At 40.9% G+C, this 24,175-nt stretch overlaps 1 protein-coding gene across 1 annotated transcript in view; it reads right to left on the bottom strand.

Annotated features, from left to right (window-relative positions):
• Window positions 1–1,679: 1,679 nt before the first annotated feature.
• The window catches only part of MYT1 (myelin transcription factor 1), a 194,660-nt gene continuing 172,164 nt past the window's right edge, over window positions 1,680–24,175 (bottom strand). Inside the window, exons 19-22 of the mRNA XM_036750731.1 lie at window positions 15,568–15,659; window positions 13,085–13,188; window positions 2,824–2,967; window positions 1,680–1,820 (exon numbers count right to left, since the gene is read on the bottom strand). Of these exons, the coding sequence (XP_036606626.1) occupies window positions 1,680–1,820; window positions 2,824–2,967; window positions 13,085–13,188; window positions 15,568–15,659 (481 nt within the window). The remainder of the gene's footprint in view (window positions 1,821–2,823; window positions 2,968–13,084; window positions 13,189–15,567; window positions 15,660–24,175) is intronic.

The following is a 24,175-nucleotide window of genomic DNA, read 5'->3' on the forward strand; positions in this document are numbered from 1 at the left end:
ATTGTGTTTTTAACACATTAAAATTTTCTTTTCCTTTTTTATTTTTTTTTTTTTGCACCTTGAATGGATTCTCAAAAGAAGTGTAATCTTTGTGATACTGTATTTGGAACTTAATTATTGACATATCTAATGTCGTCCTACTCCCCCATCCCCTTACCCTTCATCCATCACCACCCTGTCACCTATGGCCCAGAGATCAGTTCTACCTGACAGCAATTTCCCCCAGGGAATTCAAGCAACAGCTTGGCTGTTCAGTGGATCACAGTGACTGTTCAGAGAAGCCTGAAAAAGTAAAGAATGTCATACACTGTGGCTCTGTGGGTTCTAGTTTGGCATCCCTCTTACACTTCTGAAATGACAGCAAGTGGCTCTATATTGTAGTAGATTCTGGGTGCCTGCACTATCTGTAGCCTAGGGAGGTGTGAAGGGTAGAGAGTAGGGTGGGCTTTGGGCCAACACAGCAAGCATTTCTTTACAGCCTTGAAAGAACCATCCCTCTGATCCTTCTTTGCTCCTAAGGATATGAAACTAGAGGTCATCCCTACAGGAACATTGTGGTGGTTTCAGTTCTTTAAGTGAGCAGTGGGCTACAGTAATGGAGTGGCGGACTAAAGGGATTCTTTGGAAGATCTATACCCAAATTTTTCTCTCTTGGAACAGTACTTTTAGTCCCAATAGCCTTGCCAAAAAAATTATATATAATATATATATATATTAAATTAAATTAAAAAAAACACAATCTGCTACCAGAGACACAGTCTCCTCTGGACCCCTTTGGGTCTTTGCACACTGTATCTCTAACCATGTCTAACAATATTTTCCTGGTGCTGAGATGTCATCTCTCCCACCAGCAGAATGGCCTTGACAAGTAGCAGAACCAGAACTCTAGGGAAGCAGAGCTCCCAGAGTATAGACAGTGGACCCTGACACACTGAGCATTGGTGTGAAATATCTGGCGCTGGTCTATTCCTAAACAGCTATTTTCTCGTGGTTACGACAGACAAAGGAATACTGTAGTTGCAAACTCCAAAAGCTTCCCTGAGAACCTTTTCCATTGCGCTTTCCACTGGAGATTCGGAACTGCTCTGCGGATTTCTTTTAGAAAATAAAAATAAAGGACTTTTTTTTTAAAATACTTCAGAGTTTCCACCCTTCGGCTATCTGAGTACCTTCAGGGTCTGAGCCCTTGAGGAGATTCACATCGAAAGGTTACTTGCAGCTCTGGTGCTGCATTACATCAGCACAGGATTGAGGATGAATGGGGGAGGGGGCTGTATCTTCACAGTCACAGACAATGGGTGTGTAAGTTGGTCGGTCTCTTAGGTAACACTGAACTGCAGACCTTCCCCACCTTGGATGCCCTCTGCCCTCCTCTCTCCTCAAGTCCCCCAAGCTCTTCAGCCAATCGTAGGGTGACATCCTGGATGCCTATCTAGTGTGTTGCTATGAGTAAGAAAACCCCCTACCATCTGCAAGAGGGACTAGGAGGTAAATAATAAAATGGAGTTTGATTCAGTTCTTCTTATAAATGGCCTCTCGGTTATGTTTTGGTCCTTTTCATTCATTAAACAAGTTTCACAACTTGTAAACCTGAATACTTGGGAGTGAAGGTTTTCATCTTCTAATAGCCTTTAGTAGTCATTGATCGTTTGATGTGGGTCTATGTCGTTCCTGAAGTACTAGACCTGGATCCCTTTGACAGCTTGCTTGATGCTCTCAAGCAGGTCCTTGTTTTCTGGGTTCTGGTAGCACTCTTGGTTGGTGTACATGTCAGTAAGGGTGTTGACATAAGCATCGAAATTCTGTTCACTGATTGGCTCCTAATTTCAACACAAAACAAAACCAAGTTATCTGTGACATTGATATTTATTGCCTCTTCTCCACCCCACCCAAACTAGGTAACAGTGGTTTTCTGAGAATTGCTAACTTAGAGATGGAGAAAACATAACTGACGGAGGGCACAGGAAATTCAAAACCTCAGTCATAAACCACACTGAAAATCTCTAGTTTCTACTAAGAGTAAAAAAGAAACAAACAAAAAAATCCCAGTTCTCTTTTTCTCCTCTTCCCTTTCTTTTCTCTTTCCCCTCCCCATTTACTGAAAATTATTTCCTAGGAATGGAGAAAAGGGAGCCAGCAGCTCCTTATGTTTCCCGACTTGGACTAATTCATAGGATCCCATCTTTTCTTTTTGTAGCAACACTATGGCAACGTGGTCTCTGCTGTTGGAACTCATTAAATTAAACCAAACATGCTGTCTTTCAAACCATTATTTTATTTTATTTTTGGCTGCAAGCTTTTCAAAGTAGAATAGGAAATACTTCCATTTTAACAGCAACTGTGAGGCCTTGATGATACAGAATTCTAATCCCTCCCCAGCTCCCCTTGGTTCATAAGATTAAAGGCCCCATGTGCCCTGTTTGCTGATTGTAATCACTGGCCCCAAAAGAGAACAATAGATGTAAGGAAAGAATCAGCAGAAATGACACAAAAGGGACACTCACTAGAAGCTCCAGATACACATGTATTAATGACCCCAAAGGCAGAGATGTGTTGTCTTGGCCAAAATGTAGGCTGCCCCATAATGTAGGCTAAATTTCTAAACTCAAATTTCTTTGAAAGGGGAAAATACATAGGTATACGTTGAAAAATAATACCAATTACAGGCTACATTTAGATTTTATAGAAACTAAATTTTTATGGGGGAAGGGAGCCTAGATTTGTACCGGTAAAATATGTCAGTAGGATGCAGAGATAGTCTCCAGTCACTGACTCCTGAATTGTGCAATTCCAAAGGATGGGGTGATTGTGAATGCTCCTTACCATATGCGGAAGGCGGATGTTGGCTAGACTTTGGATGAGTGCCTGGCTTAGGCCAGAAAGCTCCAGGAACAAGGCTTCATTCTGCTCCTCTATGATCTTGTTTTCTTCCTCAATGTTCTTGAGATTTTTCTCCATGGTGGATATCTGTGTCAGTAAGAGAAAACAAAAGGAGGGAAAATCGATCATCTCCCTTTTTCATCTGATCACATTCTTCATCCATATGCTTCCCTGGGATGTGAAATACAGTCCTGCATCCTCTGATCTCCCAGGGAAGGGAGAGGGTTTGGTTCAGGCTCACCCAGGTCTCCCTTGGGGGCAATGGTGTGTGTTCAAGGTGTCCCCCTTGGGAGGAGCATCAGTAGTCTGATGCCTTGGTTAAAATGTTACCTAGAACAAAAACGTCAAACTTGTTTTCCCAAGCATCGGTTCAGGGCACCAGGTAACTGGGGAGAGAATGCAGTGAAAGGAGGGGATAGGAAAATAATGAAAGACCAGCATAGAAGTACTCCATCTTTTGATTGGATCTTTTGAGCACTATTTTTTGCAGAATTTAGGAAATTTAGAATTAGGATTTTAGGCTTTTAACCTCTGCTAAAACAGGCCTCATCGTATCATGGGAGTGAAATTGGGTTGTTGGAGGCTCTGATTTCATGCCACAAGCTCTGGTATATAGGAGTTACAATCTGCATCAGTAGAAGGAGGAGCCCCCTAGCTGGAATCTCAGATCATAGAAATATTAAAGTAGACTTTTATCATTTTGCAATCTCTAAAGAAAAGGTGGATTAATTTGGAAACTCAGACAAGCCTGAGCGTTCCTCAAAGGTCCTGCAGGGGTTAAAAGCAAAGAACAGTATCCAAATTATTAGCACAATAAACCTGCTTAACTTTAGACTCAGAGAACCTCAGTGTTGGATGACACCTCAGAAATCATCGAGTCCAGTCCATGTTTGGACATGAGCCCCCTGATAACACTGCATAGAAGTGGCCGTCTAAAATGTAACTAAAGACTTCTGGTGACTGGGAACTCAGAAACACGAGCTCTTGTCAATATAGTGCTTTACATTTTCCAAAATGCTTTATGCATCTTCTCTCACATGACCTTCCCAACAGTCCTGGGCATAGGTGCTAGGACTGTTCATATTTTGCAGATGAAGAAAATGAAGTCGAAAGATTAAGTGAATTTCCAGAGTTACACAGCTAAAAAGTATTTGAAACAAGATTTGAACTCAGCCCTTCCTAATTCCAAGTTGAGTACTCTATCCACCATGCTCCTTACCTGTCTCAATTCCTCCCCAGTTCTACCACTTCATTTTTGGATAACTCTAATTGTTACAAAGTGGTTTTTAAGTCAAAAACTATTTCTCTGCAAATTTTATCAATTATTCCTATTTTTGCTCTCTGGGGCAAAGCAAAATGAGTTTTAGTAGCCCCTTCTACATGACAGCCATTCAAATCCTTGTAGATAACCACTATTTTTTACCCCACCCTCCCTCAAACCTCTTATTTCAGTTAAATATTCTCAGTTCCTCCAATAAATCTTTTCATGGAATTTTTTTTATTAGATTTCCCTTGAAATCCTCATCTCCTTCCACTGCTCACATTCTATCCTTCCTTAAAATGAGGTCTCTGGAATGGAATTCAGTACCTCATATGGGATACGGCCAGGGCAGAACACAGTGAGAATGTCACCTGCATCTTTATGGATGCTATGCTTTTACTACTGCAAACTAATATGGTATTATTTTTGGCTACCATGTCATATTGTTAACTTACGTGGAGCCTATAATACTAAACACCCTCCCCCATGCTCCCAAGTCTTTTTCACATGAATATTTATTCTAGCCACATCTATCATACCCTATATTAAGACTGATGTTCTGTATCCTAACCACGGTGTGGGGATTAGAAACCAGTAATCTAACTTAAGGAACAGAGTTAACACAATCTAATTCAACATGGGAATGAGATGCATAGTATGCAATAGAAAGAGCATTGGATTTGGAGTCAAAGGAACTGGTTTCAAATGTGGCTTCTGCCACTCACTAGATGTGTTATTTTGGACAAATCATTGAAACAATCAGGTCCTCATTTTCCTTATATGGAAAATGAAGAGGGAGGACTAGATGATCTCTAAGTTCCCTTCTAACTCTAAATCCAGGATGCTAGGGTTTAAAGATCATTAAAAACTGAGCAATCTCCAAGATGGAAGCAATTGAATAAGGAAAAGTCAAAAGGATTGGTGGGATTCCCTTCCATCTAGTTCAGTCATTTTGCAAATGAGGAAACTGAGGTCTAGAATAGCTAAATGACTTGTGTAGAGTCATGCGTCTGTGTTTACAGTGGTGTCATTGACCATTGCCAAGAGTGGAAGTACCGGAGTGTTTGAATACGACCAGGAGAGAGTGCCTAAGCATTGACCGGCATGGAATAGGCTGATGTCAAAGGAGGAGTCAGCATTGGGAAGAGGCCACTGAAAAGATGAAGCTAAGCTGATGAATCAGGCATGCCAATGGGCCAACAGAGGGGAAATGTAAATGGCTAATTAGCAAAGTCTTGCAAAGTCTGTTTATGTCCCAATGAGGTTTGAATATTGGTCTCTCAGCTGAATATACTTGTAGTAACAAAAGCTACTGGTTCTAGTCTTGTCATTTGCACAGGAATGGGTGCTGTATTTCTCCCAGGCTTATTATCATGACTTTCTCCAAGTAAGACTCAATCTCCTCTTCTGTGCCAATTCATGTTGGCACATTGAGTACCTCTTTTGCCTTCCCCCTTTTAGAAAATACCCTGGACTAGATCCAAAAGAAACATCTCTGAGTAACCAGGATGGGGGAATGAACCAATGAATGTGAGAGCAAAGAGTCCCTTTCAGGTCCCCCATTGATTTCTGGGCTCCTCGCCTCCAACTTGGAGGGCTTTTGCTGTTTTAAACCAGGTGGTTGTTTATGGGTACACAGAACTACCTTTCCCAAGATGCCCTACTAGAGTTCAAACTATTTGCCCCTTGAGGTCTTTTGTACCACACTCCCTATCCCCAGGGCAGGGTACTATAATAACACAATATGATCTAAGGCCATAACAGTCAGGGAAGATTTCAGGGGGTCTCAAAAAAGATTTAAAGATACTGAAAGACTGGGTAGCACTGAGCTGCTGCTGCTGCTGCTGCTGCTGCTACTTACAATTCTCTCTGGCTCCTGAACTATAATATTTCCAGAGCTTTTAGGGAAGATGCAGCCTAGGTAAAAGAGCAGACTTGGAGGAGTGCCTGGCTCTGGCTGAAGAGCTGCAGGAACAGGGCTTATTTCTGCTTCTCTATAATTGATTAAGATCCTTCATAATGCTAATTAAGGAAAACCATTTTTATACAGACCGTTGAGTAAAGAAGGACCACCTATGAGATTACTTGGAAATACCATAGTGCCAGCATATTCTTTATGCATTGCAATTTATCTTTGTGGGGAACATGAGACATTGTTTGAAAAATTCTCCTGGATCACAACATTTCCAACAGCTCACAAGATGGATATTAGCCGCACTTAAATTTATTTACCATTTTCCCTCCCTGCAAAAGCCTCAATTGTTTCCACCACCTGCTTTTCCTCTTCTTAATGTTCAGAGACCACTCAGACCCTTCTGAGTTCTTGGATTTTGCCCCTGTTCTCACCACACAGGTTTCCATAAATACCTAGTGAGACACATAGTCAGGAGGCCCCCTGGCAGATCCTACGAGAGACTGTCAGCCCCAAGTTGAGCTGCTTCGAGAAAGTTGTCTTACAAAGTGAATGATATTCAAAAGTATGTAGTTCTCCAAGTGGTGTTCAGTTGTTGTGCCTTCAAGTCACCCAGAATGAGATGCTTGGGTTTTAGCAAGGCATTTGGTAAACTCTCTTGTGATCACAGTACCTTGTGTTGTATTGCCTTGAGGGGCAGCATGGCCATGGCGGGGGGGGGGGGGGGGGTGGGGGGGGGGGGGGGGGGGGGGGGGGTGTCCAGGACCTAGGATTTAATTGTTATAGGGATTTCCAGATGAGGAATCTCCCTTTATCAGTACAAATTGGTACCTTCTCTGGAACTTATAGTCTTAAAGAGTTCCGTAGAACACTGAGAGGTTAAATGATTTGCCCAGGGTCACACAGCCAGTATGTATGAAAGGCAGGACTTGACCCCAGGTCTTTCCGACCCTAAGCCAAACTCTCTATCCTCTATGCCACACAGTCTCTTGTTGACTTAGGTGCAAGCAACCCATCCATACAATCTCTTCCCATCATGTCCCCAGGAAATGCATCATCAGAAAAGCCATCATCCTTTGAGATTGCAACAGGCTTGATCCTCACACCTCATCAGTACCCTCTGCACCTCTGTTTGGAGGGCAGAGCAAAGAACTCATCCCAAAGCCTCTGTTTAAAGAGGGACCTCAGGACAGCCATTTCTTCATTTCCCACCTGGATATACTCTTTTGAACTGGGCTTCGTCATGCCCCCTGCCAGATACCTCTGCTTTGTGTGTTATCTTCCCCCATTAGAAAGGGGAAGATACCAAGGGAGGGCAGAGACTGGCTTTCATTTTTGTATCTGTATTCCCAGCACTTATCACAGTGCCTGGCACATAGCAGGTACTTAATAAAGGTTTACTGATTGACAAACTCTCATCATTTTCTCATTAGCTCTACCCCTTCCCATCCCACTCAACCTGGTTTGATAATTTCCTAGTCCATTCCACTGGATAATTTACAACCCAGACTATATTTTCTTTTCTTTTTTGCAGGGGGGAAGGCCAGGCAATTGGGGTTAAGTGACTTGCCCAAGGTCACACAGCTAGTAAGTGTGTCAAGTGTCTGAGGCCAAATTTGAACTCGGGTCCTCCTGATTTCAGGGCCTGTTTTACTCACTGCGCCACCTAGCTGCCCCCAGACTATATTTTCAACCAACTACTCAGCATCCTCAAACTCTTCAACTGATTCCTTCCACTTCCTTGGTTTAATGGAAACCTGGCTCTCTCCTTAGGATATGATATCTTTTGCAACTCTTTCCAATGAAACCAAGTCTTCCTACTTTCCACAGTCTCTAGGATCAGGAGGTATGGGCATGCTCCTTGAGCCTCATTACTACTTTCAAACCATTTCTTCACCATTGCTTTTCCATGATAATTCCTTTTTTGAGGTCCATGAAGTTTCTATCATCTCCTCCCTATCCATGTTGCTGTCATCTACCAACCTCTGGATCATTATCCCCACTTTCTTAATGTCTTTAGTTACTGGTTCATTGTTTTTTCTCTCTACTCCAACTCTTGCCAGCATCCTTGGAGACTTCATTATTCATTTTGACAAACTCTCTGACAACCTGAACCTCACAATTATTAATTCCACCCACCACCCTTTCCACTCTATTCAGACACACACCTACATAGCTGTATCTTAAACTTTACCATCTGTAAGAATTCACCCCCTCCAAGATTCAGATCTATGAAATCTCATCCTTCAACCATAATCTCCTATTTTTCCAGGTCTTCCATTTTCACCCACAATAAGGCTCCTCCGGCCACATTGTGGCTTCTGGGTCCTTGATCCCTCCTACTCTCCCTGTTCATCTCTTCCACTGTGGATTAACTTGCTTCCAGCCTTGACACTATAGTTTGGCATTTTTTATATTTCATTAGCTCCTACTTTAGAATCCTTTGATGCTCTGACTTTCTGCTACTTTAGGCCTGTAATTTCCACTCTCCAACATCTCCATTCTTCCCCCAAAGCTCTTGAGAATCTCTGAATTTCTCCAGTCAATGACTTTCCACCAATTCAGTTGGATTTCACCCACTATAAATTCATAGTCCATTGCATAACCAAGACATTGCTGTTGCTACATAATTCTTATATCCTACTCTGATGGACTTCCTAGCTCATTCACCAAAGCCACTGTTTTACACCTTTTCTTCACATCTATTGCTTCTAAAATCACTCTTAGTTCCTATACTTATAGCTTGGTGTAGTGAATAGAATATTGGATTTGGAGTCAGGAATTGTTGAATACAAAGTCTGCCTCAGACACTTACTACCTCTGTGACCACTGATCTTAATCTTTCTCAGCCTTGGTTTCCTTATCTGTAAAATGGAAGTAATATTGGCACTGACCTCATAAGGTTGTGATGAGGATCAAGTGACTATATATACATATATATATATGTATTATATGTAGAGAGAGATAGTACATGTGTATATATATAGTATATGTATGTATTTATATGTATATATGTATATATGCATATCTATGTAAAGCACTTTGCAAACATTGAAGCACTATATAAATATTAGCTATTATTATTGGCCTCTTGCTTCATTGAGAAAATTGTGGCCATTTGAAGTATGTCCTCTCACTCGCCCCGTTTCATTACTCAAAATTTCTCAGGATCACCTCTATGTTGGTGACCTTCAAACTCTCTTTCAAGCTCCATACCTTCCTCTTCAGCTGCTTATAAGACATCACCTGGATGCCTTACTAGCTCCTCAAACGTATCAGATTCAAAACAGTTTGTTACCTTTCTCCCTAAACCTTACCATTGTCTGACTCCATTGTTTCTGTCAGTGGCATCACCACTCACTGTCTCTCACATTTGTAACCTTGGAGATTATCTTTGACTCTTCCTCCTCTCCTGTCTCTTATGCCCAATCAGTTGCCATGTCGTCAATTCTAAGTCCACAACAACTCTCACATTCACCCCTTTCTTCTAATCTCCACTTCCCTCACACTGATATAGCTCACTTATAGTTTATGCATCCTATATATGTATATATATAATATAGAATACTTATAGCTTACTTACTATTACTTAAAGCTTACTTATAGCTGTGATACAGTGAAAAGAGTGTTAAATTTGGAATTAGACAACCTGGGTTCAGATCCCAGCTCTGTGACTTTCTCCTCGGTGACCCTTGGTGAGATACAACCTCTATGGGCCTCACTTTCCTCATCTTTAAAATGGTAGGATAGACACTGAGGCTCCTTCCAGCTCCAAATCTGTGATCTTGACTCCATTTTTTCCCTCTACCCTCTAAGAATACATTATTCACACTGATGCCAAAATAATATATCTTATGCAAAGCTACTGTCGTGGTATTACTCTAACTGAAAACCATTCATTGATTCCTTATGGCCTCCTGAATAAAATACAAACTCCTCTGCACCCTACATGTAAGACCTCCCAAAATCTGCTACCATTCTACCTTTCTAGCCTTATCTAGCACTACTTCCTTCTATACATTCTATACTCCAGACCAATTAGACTACTCCTTAACTTTTGAACACAACCCATGCTTTCTGGCCTCTATGTCTTTGCTTGTACCTGTACCCTGTGCCTAAGATCCCCTTTCTACTTCTCTTTGCTGAATTCGTACTCATCCTTTAAATTTGCAAACAAATGCTACCCACTTGAAGAAACCATCTCTGGTCCCCTGATATGTAACAGGCATCTATCTCCCTTGCACCCCCACCCCCACTGTACTTTGTTATACAACTTTTTAATGCACTTATCAAGTATATTGTATTAATTTATAGCTGTTTATGATTGTGTCCTATCCTCCTACTACAGTGAAACCTCTATGAGGGCAGGGAACATGTCTTAGCTAACTTTTTTATCTCCTACAGTGCATAAGCACAGTAGTAGTTGCTTAATACATATGTGTTAAAAGGATGAAAGATAGAGAAACATAGACTAAGTGATGGAATAGCTAGGTGGATTCTAGAACTGTTTGAATATCTGAAACCAAAGTGTCATTAATGGATTGGTGTCAATTTAAAGGGAAGTCTCTCATGGAGTATTCCAGGGATCCCTTAGCTCTGCTCTGTTTAACACTTTTATCAATGCCTTGAGTTAAAACAGAAATGGTTTGCTTATCAAATTTTTAGATGACACAAAGCTGGGAGGGAGGTCTAACACTCTGCGTTGGATGACCAAGCCAGGATCCAAAAAGATTCCAATAGGCTAAATTATTAGTCTAAATCTAGTAAAAGAAGATTTAATAGGGTCACACGTAAAGTCCTATACAGGCTCAAAAAATCAATTGCATACATATCAGATTGAGGAGGTCTAGCTAGACACAATTCATACGAAAAGGGTTGATATTCCCCAAGGCCCTGGAACCAATTAGTGCTTCTTCATATTCATTCTACTCTGGGCCCCAATCCCTGTTCCTAAGCAGACATTATTATTATTATTATTATTATTATTATTATTATTGTGGTTGCTGAGTCATTTTCAGTTGTGTCCAACTCTTAATGAGCCCATTTGGGTTTTTTTTTTTTGGCAGATATCCTAAGGTGGTTTGCCATTTCCTTCTCCAGCTCATTTTATAGATGAAGTACTGAGGCAAACAGGGTTAAGTGACTTGCCCAGAGTCACACAGCTAGTAAGTGTCTGAGGCCAGAATTGAACTCAGGAAGAGGAGTCTTCCTGATTTCAGGCCCCGCACTCTATCCACTGTGCCACATAACTGTAATCAGTTACATTGCCTGTTGTGTACCCCTCATACTTCTTTCCCTGTCCTTGATGGATCTCCTTGTTGGGTGCTGCCTTAACCACCAGATCAGGTTAATCTCCTCCTCTCTTGACCAGGAGGACCGGCGCTGGTGAGGTCTATGTGGTAATACTTTGATTCTCACTGTGATACACTCACAACACTGTGATACTCACAGCTGCCAGCATCTTCTGTCCAAAATTAACTTTTATTTTTTGGGAATATATATCTTGCACAAACCTATATAACTATGTTGTTTCCTTGAGGTCGGAGATTGTTTCAGTTTTGTCTTTGCATTCCTAGGGCCCGTGATAGTACCTGGTATATAATCGGCAAATAATAAATGCTTTCTGATTGATTGATTATTTCCATTAGGCCAATGGAGCTGTTATGGCCAGGGCACCTATTGCCTATTGCATATTACCCTGTGGGGTACTAAGGATGAACCTCTGAAAAATCACTGTAATGCAGCCTGAGCAGTACCTAAATGGTCTATCACCACAGACTCAGTCTTTATTGGAAAACCAATCTGCTCCCTCACCCCACCCCAAAACCCTCCCTTGGGGGGAGGAATCAGGATTAGCCATAACCTATGAGATATCTGAGAGAAAGAAATGTAGGCACTGCACAGTGCTCCCCTATTTGTCTTATTGTCTGAGCAGCACATAAGGAAAGACACAGAGGTATTTCTGCATTAGGGAAATTTCTCTAAATGTCTAGACCAAAAAGGCACACCTTTCCCTAGCGCTGAAAATTTGACTGTAACTCATTAATTGGTCAATAACCAGGTGTTTCAGTTTCTACTGGGGTGTAAGGAGTTCAGAGAAGACTACTTTATGGAGAACTCATACAAGGCAAGCACTCACACTGAAGTCAGAAGAAATGATACAAGGACTCTCTCAAGGTCTTTCTGAAGAACTTTGGAAATGATTGTGAGACATGGGAGACACTGACACAGGATCGCCCAGCATGGCATGCCCACATCAATGAAGGTGCTGTGCTCTATGAGCAAAGCAGAATTGAAGCAGCAAAAGAAATGTGACAGGCACAAATATAGACATCTCCACTCCAAATATTCACCTAGACTCTCTGTACTTGACCTGTGGCAGAGCCTTCTGAGCTTGTATTGGTCTGATCAGCCACAGTCGGACACATTGTACTTTGACCCTGACATAGAGATGTTATTTTGATCCTCTTCTAGCACAAAAGGCAACAACCAACCAGACCAGAAGTCCCTACGATGTGCCAAGCAATGTTAGGTGACAGGCGGACAACCAAATCCACCTTAAGGCAATGAGGGAAGTTGCAGCTGGACTAATTGTCAACTGCCTTCCTCTTCATTCAATATCCTGGCTACCAGTTTCTACAAACTGCCAGAATGACAGCATGGTTGCTCATGACATAGCTCCTCTGGTCCTCGTGTCTCATTGGGGCATTCCTACTTACAGTTTCAACACCTCTCTTATCTGAGCTCCTGGAATTTGCTGGGTTTAGATGGGGCTAGATGGGATAAGCAGCTCTCGAGCAATGAAAGAAAGGGCAGTGGCCCAAGGATGGGGAGGCTCAGAAAGCTGGACTAAGAATACCTACCTGTGGGGGCAGCTAGGTGGCACAGTGAGTAGAGCACCAGCCCTGGAGTCAGGAGGACCTGAGTTCAAATGAGGCCTCAGACACTGGACACACGTACTAGCTGTGTGACCTTGGGCAAGTCACTTAACCCCAATTGCCCTGCCCCCCCCCCAAAGAAAGAATACCTACCTGTGACTGCAATTTCACCATAGCCTCCTCCATCTCTGTGTTGGACTCATTTAGCTCACTGATCTCCTTATTCAGTTGTTTGATTTCTTCATCATTCTCAAGCACTGCAGGAAAGAGAAATCCCATTGCATCATATTTTCAGAGCCGGACAGGGCCTTAGATAAAGATCACGAGATTCAACCCCAACATTTGACACATGTCATTTGCTTTTTGCTTTGATGCTTAACCCAATTCCATAAATAGAACATTTAATGAGCATTCTGACCAGGGCCCTGTGCTTGCCTCTGGGCACACCATGATGAAGACATAGTCTTTACCCTCAAGGGGCTTATAGCCAAGCAGGCGAAATTGATAAATGAACAGGTTAACAAGTGAGTGGGCTTTCCTGAGATGTCTGGATGTTTCCCTGGGAACTGAACTGGTTCAGGCACACCTTAATTTAGTTCACAACTCTTGCCTTTCAGAAGCTTTCATAGAGTTACATTTAACACAATTATCCCACATTGAAAGGGAGGGTGGATTAGATGACCTTTAAGGTCCCTTCCAACTCTGAAATTCTTTGATTAAGAATCTGGGTGAAGTTCAGAAGGAAAGAGCAGAAACTCCTTTGTGGAGACTGTGTAGGTCCTAGCTAGTTTTCTCTGATTCATGTTCGCTGCTGGTCACTAGGGAATAGCTGGAAAATCCAGTGACCGCTTTTCATTTCATAATTTTGTTTTTGGCGGTAATCTACATGAGGTAGAAACCAAAACAATTTTTCAGATGGCTCCAAATTTAGCAAGCATTTCCCTCGGCCATGAAGGACCTCTGCAGCCAAGTACGGGAACTTTGTATGTTTGTAATGAGAAAGTCGGCTTCTATAGCTTTCGGGACCCAGAGAAAAATGCTAATAATTGACACGATAAATTTCTGGGGTACAACTGGGGATCCCATATGGAAAAATGAACCATTTTATAAGATATGGCCTCAAAATGGTTCAGTCTAATAGCTTTAGACATCAGATTAAGTCCCGCTTCTGATACATGCTGGCTGTGTGACCGTGGACAAGTCATGTAACCTTTCAGTATCTCAGGCAACTCTTTACGATTTTAACTCTAACACCATGCAGATCTGTACTAGCCCTATACCAATGAAATAAATCACATGTCTAGTCCAAACCTCTCCACCTCCCTCTAGCTATGGAACAATAATCACATCTCTGTCAATTCTATTACTAACCCACCTCAACCACTGGGAGAACTCTATCTCCTGGAAAGCATCTACTTCTTCATAATGAATTTTGTCAGATAGAGTGTATTATTTTGTGGTTGTTGTTCAGGTCTATGATTTCAATATCATGTTGGGAACTCCTGGGGAAATGCCTTCTACCAAAGCAGATTTAACCCCTGCTCAGCAATGTATAATCTTAGAAAGTTGCCAGGGACACTGAGAGTTTAAGCGATTTGTTCAGAGCAACAAAGCCAGTGTGTGTCAGAGGTGGGAGCTTGAAGCCAGATTTTCCTGATTTAGACCTGGTTTTGTATCCCCTATGCCATGCTTACTCTCTTCTTTCCCGAATACATATATATGACACTAGGCTATGGCCTGAGGCCTTTCCTAGGCCCTGTGTATCTTGTTCTAGTCTGCCTGACCACCTTCTTATCCTTTGAGTCAGTATAATAAGTAAATTTATAAGTAGCTAGTATAAACAAACAATAGCAGGCAGTAAGATTGCAAGGAGGAACCTAGAAATTGTGTAGAACTGTATGAAAGATCAAAGGGGCATAATTTGCAAACCGTAGCATAGGTTAACTAAAAATTACATCTTTGACTATACACTAAATCAGAGGAAGCCAGTTAGGCCTTGCTGTCAGGGATGCTCAATCATATGATATGTAAATCTCAGGTAAGTTCCACACATTTGTAGTAAGACCAGAGGAACACCAAATGTTGCTGATAACTTTGAGATAATGTGGATGTTAATGAACTAGACCCAAAGTAGCACAGATAAGAGTTAGTCTGTCCTCTATTAAAACACTATAAAAAAGAGATTCCAAACCCCTACTCCCCACAACTCTTCCATCTCCATTTAGGTCCATGCCACTGAGTGCCCCCAACTTTAATTTATGTTTATGTGAGTTACTCTCTGTGCCTCTTCCCCTCCTCACTCTTGTCCCCACACTGCCCTCCTTCCTCTATCATTCTATCTCTGTCCCCATGATGTCTGCCTCTGTTACCCTCCCCCTACTTTGTACCATTTGTCTCTGTACTTTCCGTGCTATTTGCCCCAACCCCATACCTCACCTCTTCTATGCCTTATTAAAGTGTCATCAAAGTCTTACTTCTTGCTGCCATCATGGTCTTTCCCTGCAAGGACTCAAAGAGCTGGGCATGCCTTCCCCATTTCATAATTCCATAAATTAATTAGCAGTTTAGGCCCTTACACACTGATGTACATAATGAACAATTAAATTTTAGAATAGCCATGCCATAAAGGTCTTTACCGTCACTGGTCTTGAACTTTGTGCCGAGAATTTCATCCCCTGAGAGTTTTCCCTTCTTTCCCGCAAAAGTGGCTCTGGGACAGCCTGACAAACTAGGAATAAATCAACACAAAGTTGTCATCATGAATATGTCTCTATCCTCCTGAGCTCAACTCCAGGGAGACAGCCCTAGGAATATTACCCCCAAACCAGGGAGATAATCCTCAGGGCTTGACCTCGGTCCCATGGAAAAAGCCCTGAGACAATCCCATTGAGGCCACCATGGAACATCATTGTCATCACCCTAGTAGAACACCATATATTCGTAAGCTGCTTTATAGTCTACAAAGTGTTTTTATATTATTATTACCTCATTACATTATAATATTACATATTACCTCACTTGGCCCTTATAACAACCCTGTGAGGTAAGTACTATGAGTACCACCATTTTATAGATGAAGAAACTGAGGTTCAGAGAGGTTAAGCTGTTTGCCCACTGTCACTTAGGTAGTGTCTGAGGTGGGAATCTAATCCATGTTTTCCTAACGCCACGTCTTATCTTGCATCCATTATGCCAGGCTTCCTGTCATTATCCCACATAGTATCCTGAGAACCTAAACCCAACCTTAGGGAGAAGGCCCTGAGATTCTGATTCTGATCTCAATGGGAATCCCCTGAAGGCCTCTAGTCAGTGTGACTACCCTGAGAACCTGATGCCCAATGCCAGGGACACTGCTTACAAAACCAGGAGAGACAGCTGACATAATGGATAAAAGAGTCAAGTTCCAAAAGGCTTTAGAAAGGCTAGAGCATTGGGCTGAATCCTGTAAGATGGAGCTCAGTAGGCATAAATGTAAAGTCTTGTACTTGCATGCATGAAGTCAAGTCCACAAATATAAGATGGGGGAGGCAAGGATAGATAGCAGTTGTTCTGAAAAAGATCTCAAGGTTTGAGTGGACTGCCAGCTTAAGTCATCAGAGTGAAGAGGAAGGTGAAAAAAAAAACTAATGTAATCCTGGGTTACTTGTTAATCAGCCAACAAATATTAAGTGTTCACTGTGTGTCAGTCACTTTTACTAAGTGCTAGGAATATGATAAAAAGGCAAAAAACTTCCTACCTTCAAAGAGCTTATATTTAATATTATATGTAAATTAGTGTTAAATCATTATTATATGTAAACCAGAACATACACAATAAAAACAGAAAAACTGGAAAATAAATGTAGGGAAGAGAGGAATAGCCTGCAGGAATAAAAAGATGATAGCCGTTTGTACTCTGCCCTGATCAGACCACATCTGGGGTTCCTGCCATCACAGTTTAAGAGGAACATGGCTAAGCTGAGAGGATCCAGAGGAGAACACTCAGGAAGGTGAAGGACCTTGACCATGTCATATAAGTACTAGATGAAGGAACTGAGGATGTTTAGCTTAGAGAAGAGAAGATTCAGGGGGGAAAATGACAGATGTGTTCAAATATCTGAAGGGATATCACATGGAAGATGTGTTAGATTTGTTCTATTTGCGGAACAAGGAGTAGAAGTTAGAAAAAAGCAAATGTAGATTTAGTGTCAAGAAAAATTTCCTAAAACATGAAAGCTGTCCCAAAGCAGAATGGTCTGCCTTGGTTCACAGTGAATGTCCCTTAATGAGAGGCCTTTCAGTAGGGGCTAAATGACCACTGTCAGCTGTGTTGTGGGGATTCCTTTCTCACCTAGGAGCAGGATCACTGAACTGTAATAAACTCTGCGATCACCCTGATAATTCTACCTTGGAAGAGCAGAGGCAGTGCCCTACAATGGGGGAAAAAGCACTGGATTTAGAGACAGGGCAATGGGACACACCTACCCACACCTATATGCATCCATATGTGTGTATACATACACATATATATATATATATATATATATATATATATATATATGCAAAGACATATAGACATCTATGTGTATAGTATGCAGCTATTGGGGGGGTATTTGTTTTGATTGATTATGCATATTTGTTACAAGAAATTTGTTTTGCTCTTTTTTAATGTGGTAGAGGATGGAAGGAAGAGAAAATAGATCTGTTTGGTTTTTTTTTTAAATAGAGAGGTGGGGGTGTATAGATGTGAAATATTGCAGTTGTGTTTAGATGAAGTCACTGTATAATTAGTTTTACTTTGTTACAAGCTACCTCTCATGAAGTGGGAATAAAAAACAAAAGACATCAATAAAACTGAAAGTGTTACAGCTATAAAAAAAGAGTCAGAGGAGCTGGGTTCAAATCCTACCTCTGTCACTTACTACCTGTATAACTTTGGGCAGGTTACTTAGCATTTCTGTATCTCAGTCTGTCCAGAGCAGCATGCAAAGGAGAATCCTGGTTATGGGGGATGCATGAGAATAATTGAGTAGGGTGCTTGGGTCTGAGATGGTTTGTGTTGGAAATGGTCTAAGAAGGGAGAGTCCATGCAGGTGCTCATGAGGCTGAGGGTTTAAGCCCTGGCAGGAATGGCCTGATAGATGGAAGGGATGGTGGGTGAACAGAGCAAGGTCAGGAAAACACAACAGAGTCGGAGTGAGCATGAATAATTGGCAGCTGATATTTTGGCTTCCCCAAGAAATCAACTTGAGGCAGCATCAATTTGGGGCTAATAGCAGGCAAGAAGGTAGTCTTGTTCAAGTACTGGTACAGCCCTAGGTTGCAACAAACTCTGAGATCATCCTGGTAGATTGACCTTGGAGGACTGCAGTCAGTGCGGTATAACAGAAAAGAGCTCTGGAATGGGAAGCAGAAAAGTTGAGCTCAAATTTCACCTCCACTACTCTTCTAGATCTCTTTTCATTTTATGACTTCACCTATTCAAACACCTCTGGGAGGCTTCTCTTGGCTAAATGCAGAGCAGCTGAAATTCATGCCTTGCTGATAGTTTTACCTTTCTAAAGTTTAAAGAACATGGTGAGGGACGCTGCTATCCTGGATTTGATTCTGACCATTAGGGAAGAGCTAGTTAGTAAAGAAAAGATGAAAGGAACCTTGGGAGGCAATGATCATGTAGTCAGAACTAATGATAAATAAGGAGAATATCAGACATAGTCTATCTAATATGTATTAGACTTCTAGTTTGGGAGAACAGATTTCAGAGCTGGATCCTATGGTGTGAGTTCAGCTGTTGTTGTGTTGTTTTTAGTCACATCCAACTCTTTGTGACTCATTTGGGGTCTTCTTGGTAAAGATACTGGAGTGGTTCGCCATTTCCCTTCTTCAGCTCATTTTACAGATGAGGAAACTGAGGCAAACAGGGTTAAATGACTTGCCCAGGGTCATACAGCTAGTAAGTGTCTGAAGCCAGATTTGAACTTAAGAAGATGAGTCTTCCTGACTGCAGGCCCAGCTACCACTAAGCTACCTACCTGCCCTTATGACCTGAGACTAAAGGATAAATCAGCTCAAGAGAAGAGGGAGGCTGAATCTCAATCCCTTTGAAGATGTTTAAGGATGAGGTTCTGATGATGCAGTTACAATTGATTTCTATGATCTAAGAATTGAAACATGTTGTTAAATAGGTAAATAATCAACCAGGTAAGATTTTAATAGGACGTATACAAGATATAGAAGGGAATAAGTAACTGAAGATGAAGATTGTCAAAATTATTGATTCCTGAAAAACATTTGATAAACCCTCTCATGCTATCTTTACGAACAAAGTTGAGAGATGTGGTCTCAAGGGAGTCAGAACGAGAGCCCAAATGACCAGACCCCAAAAGTCATCATTAATGGGTCAATATCAGCTTAGAGGGAGGCCTCTCATAGAGTGTCCCCATGATGTCTCTTCACCTTTTGTTGTTTAAGATTTTTATTGATAATTAGGATAAAGGTAATTATGACATACTTTTCAAAATTTCTGATGACGCAAAGCTGGAAGCAATAGCTAATAAATTGTACGACAAAGTCAGAATCCAAGAGGATCTCAACAAGCTACATTGATAAGTCAAATCTAATAGGGAAGAATGTAGTAGAGATAAATACAAAATCTTACTAAGAGGTCAAAATAACAATAACAGTAATGATGATGATGATGATGAAAATAGCTAGCATTTATATAGTGTCTACTATGTGTCAGGCGTTGTGCTAAGCATTTTACAAACATTATCTCATTTGACCCTTAGGATAATCCAGGGAGGTAGGTGTTATTTTTAACTCTTTTTATAGTTGAGGAAACTGAGACAGATTAGAAGTTAAGTAACTTGTCCAACTTCACACAGCTAGTAAGGATCTGAGGCTGAATTTGGACTCAGGTCTTCTTGACTCTAGACCCAGTGCTCTATCTACTAAATCAACAGATTCATTTTGTAAGTATAAGTAACAAGTATAGGTTGGGGGGGGGTCATTGCTACACAACAGTTCATGTCAAAAAATAATTCGGTGTTTGATCAGGCTGAAACCTCAGCATGAATAAGCAGTGTGAAATAGTCACCAAAAAAAACCCAAACAAACTTTTTTTGTGATGTTAGGCTGCATTGAGATAAGGAAGGATAAAATCTCTGTGTTTGGGTTAGTGCAAATATGGAATATTGTGTTTAGTTCCAGGCACCACATTTTAGGAAGGATGTAAACAAACTGGAACATGTCCAGATGAGAGTGGGCAGAAGACTGAAGACTGAGCTACTGACAGATATGTTAAAGAAATTAGAGGCACTTAACCTTCATAATGGAATTAGAGGATATAACTGTCTTGAAATATTTGAAGGACTCACATGGGAAAAAGGGATTGGATTCATTCTGCTGGGCCACACAGGGCAGAAATAGGAACAGAGGCTTAAAGTTACAAAGGGACAGATCCCAGCTTAAAGTAAAGAAATACTTTCTAAAAATTATCCCAAAATGGAATGGGTTTCCACTAGGCAGGGCTTCATAACCTGGGCTCCATGAGCCTGTTTTTCAAATATTTTCATAATAGTATTTCAATACAATTGCTTTCTTTTGTAATTCTATATGTTTTATTTTATACACTTAAAGAAGATTATGCTGAGAGAGGATCCATAGACTTCACCAGACTCCCAAAGAGGTTTGTGACACCAAAAATTTTAAGACTCTTGCTTTAGAGGTAGTGAGTTTACCATGACTGGAACAAGTGGAGGCTGGATGACCTCTAGCTGAAAATGTTGTAGAGTGAACTTCTATTCATGTATTAGTTGTACTAGATTGGTAATGTTAAGTTCCAAGAGGAACTGACAATGCATAAGAATCCCTGTAGGCCACATGTTGACTTAGGACCACATATTCATGTTTTCTATGTTCTATTGTAATTTTATTTGTTTTGTTAAATTTTTCCCGATTACATTTTAATGTGGTTTAGGGCACACTTAGGAGTATTGTGGCTGCTGCTACATGCCTTGTGTTGGACTCCTCCGCTAGGTGAGCATTTAGACTCTTTCTAACTAAAAGATTCTCTGTTGTCATGAGCCAAGGATGGTAATAAATTCTAAGGACAACACAAGGGACTTAAAAAAAAGACAATGCTGGGATCAGAAAAAAAAGATCAAGGAAGAGACAGTAAAAAAGAAGATGATAAGGAATGTTTGTTTCTATTTCATCTACCAGGAAAAATGATCTTCATACTTGGAAAGAAAGAACAAAAACCGGTTAATTGATTAACTGAATTTAAATATTAATTAATTAATTTATTGAAATCCAAGCCCAATTAGTTCAAGTCAAAAGGTCCAGGTGGATGAACTACATCATAGAGTAGTGAAAGGATTTTTGGATATGATTTCTAAGCATAAGCTTGGAAACTGAGGATCTCTGAGAAATTACGGAAAATGGGAGACATGTTATAGGCTTGGGGATAGGCAAAGGTCCCAATTTTTAAAATAGAGAAGGGATGAGGAAGGAATAGAGATGTATTCAAAATTTCACTTTATTCTGTAAGACTTAACTTTCCCTGGTCTGACTTTTTCTTCTTGGAGCTCTGGGACTTTCTAGATCATGTTGTTCTATGTTTTAGCAGAGGCTGGATGATTCCTTGTCAGGGAAGTTACAGGAAAGATTCCTGCTAAGGTTAGAAGAACTGATCTCTGGGCTCCCTTCCAACCCTTTGAATCTATCATCCTAGTGATACTACCCTGAGAGCCTTACTGATCCTAGTGAGAACATCCTGAGATCACTACTTCAGTGAGAACTCTCTAAGAATTGTAGCTGATCTCCAGTGTGACAAGAACTGGAACCTGACTCCCATGAGTTTGCTCTAAGGGCCTGATCCCAGTCCTTGAGGGATTGCCCTGAGACTCTAATCCCAGGTCCAGTGGGGATGTCCTCAGATACTGAGCTTGATCCCACGGGGACCACTCTGAGAGTCTTCTCATTATTTGACTCAGAATCTGGGCTAGCCCTATTATCTCAAATTACTTATTTCTTCCACATCACCAGGGTGTGATACCCCTGCCTTCTGGAAAATCCATGTAAAATTTTTTGGTTCTCCCTTTGTACCAGAGAAGAAATCTGATTTTTCTTTTTCTTTTATGGGGTGTTTATAGTACCTTATTGTAAAATTTGGGTTAAGTATTTGGTCATAGGCTCTGTGTTGTCTGCTGGCCTTTACATGTTGTCTGTGGCTTCCAAAAAACTCCCCCCAAATTACCATTTAATTTCTTACGCTGACCTGTGATATATTGAAACCGTAATGGGGAAAGTCATGATGTGGAAGGGATAACTGCATTCTCCAGGGAGAATGTTCAGCCCTCTGGGAAATCCTGAGTTCTGGTCTTTGTACATCCCTGCTTCAACAGGAAATGGAGTAAGGGAAGACAGTTCCATCCCATGCAGAAATGTAGGGGGACTACATCTTCCTGCTTCAGTGAAAGCTTTTTTAAAAATGAAAGCAATGACATTGAATCAAGCTGGGGAGGGGCTGTTTAAGATGTTTAAGATGGCACTTTCGGATGGAAATGCGTACTTGCCAATGAGATGGTATTTACAGTTAGAAACAGTCACGGAATAGTTACCAATCCATGTGAACACGAGGGAACTTGGAGAGCCTGGTTAATGCATTCTCTATGCTGGCACAGAATATGCCAGTTTTCATGAAAGTCTATGTAAAGAGGCTTCAGAACTTTTCTCCTAAAATTATAGTTACTGATCTTTATCACAAAGGCCCAAAAGGATAACATAATTTGACCAAGGTCATGCTAACAGTACAGAGCATTAGCGATTTGAACCCTGGTGTTCTGACTGCAAATGTAGTGATGTTCGTATTGCCCCACACTAAATTACATGGAAGAGCACTATACTGAGAGCCAGGAGTCGTAGGTTTTAATCCTGCCATCTTCTGCCACCTTGTTATGTGATTTTGGACATAAGAACATTGCACGTAAAAGCACTTCATATCATCTAAGGAAATTAAATATCAGATTGCTAGATAATTACTAGATATTAGATATCAGGTTAACTGATAACTAGCAAAGGAACAAGGAAATCAAAGAATAGCTGGGTCTGTCTCCAGTAGTTGGTGGAGTGGGGAATACAGTTAATAGGCATATAAAATTTAATTTATAAAACAACCCAAAGAGTTTTGTAGTAAGGAAAAACTAGTTCAGAGACAGGCTTCTAGGAATCACTGTATCTTATTAATTAAAAGGTCCCAAAGTATTAATATTTATATGAGATCCTGTTAACAATTTAGTACTTATATGGAATAGTTTCCTTCTACAAAATATGAGCGTCATTACCAACAATAAATCATGGCATGGCATGAAATCTCTGAGCTGAGTAGCTTGCAGTAACAAATGTGCATGTGCCCATTTTACAGATAGAGAAAGTGAGATAAAGAAAAAAAGTAGTGATTGAAGTCAGATCCAGAATTCCTTTTTACATCATTTGATACTCTCTTGGTTTCTTCTAAAACTTAAACTGGTCACAGAAAGTCAAATTTGAAAATATGAAAAGGTTAACCTGAAAGTTTTTCAGGAATCCCCTTGCCTTTATTCTCAATGTGCAAGAGTTCTATTAAAGTTGTGTGCTAATGGAGACTGGGCATTAAGGTAGGAAGGCATCTTAGACAATGTACTCTTGGGAAATATTGGAAAACAGGAAGTCCTCAGGACTCTTTCTCTAGAAAGTGACCTAAAGTGAGACTAAGCACCATGGGGAAAATCATGTTTTCTGAGTAAAGAGGGAGATTATTGGCCCATGGGCTTATTTTTTCCCCTCTTGTTTCATCAAATCCAAAATTTTCCATTACAATTTGAAAATCCAGTAAAGTGTACACTTCTAAATCAAGGATGATTTATGTCCATGTAGCAGATGCCAGGTGAAGAAAAATGCCATTCCCTTTCGAAACCCATTATAATTTTCTATAGCTTCCTCCAGGCCAGTTATGGCTATTTTGCTCTCAAATTGTCATCAATTGTGGAATAAGGAAAGAGTTCTACCCTTGAGAAACCAATGCTTATTTCTGCAGAGAAGAGGAAAAGATCTGAGACCCCCAGGGTATTCTGTTTCTATGTCGATGTGAGCGGCCACACATGTAGACAAACAGATCAGCTGATGTTAAGCCCTGGGCTGGATAGTCTTGCTTTCTTCTGCGCCCTTTCTCCCTCCCCCCAGATGATGTAGCCTTCCTTCTCAACAGATTCAATGGTGACCAGC

This window comes from Trichosurus vulpecula, chromosome 3, assembly GCF_011100635.1.
Source record: "Trichosurus vulpecula isolate mTriVul1 chromosome 3, mTriVul1.pri, whole genome shotgun sequence".
NCBI classification, from domain to species: domain Eukaryota; kingdom Metazoa; phylum Chordata; class Mammalia; order Diprotodontia; family Phalangeridae; genus Trichosurus; species Trichosurus vulpecula.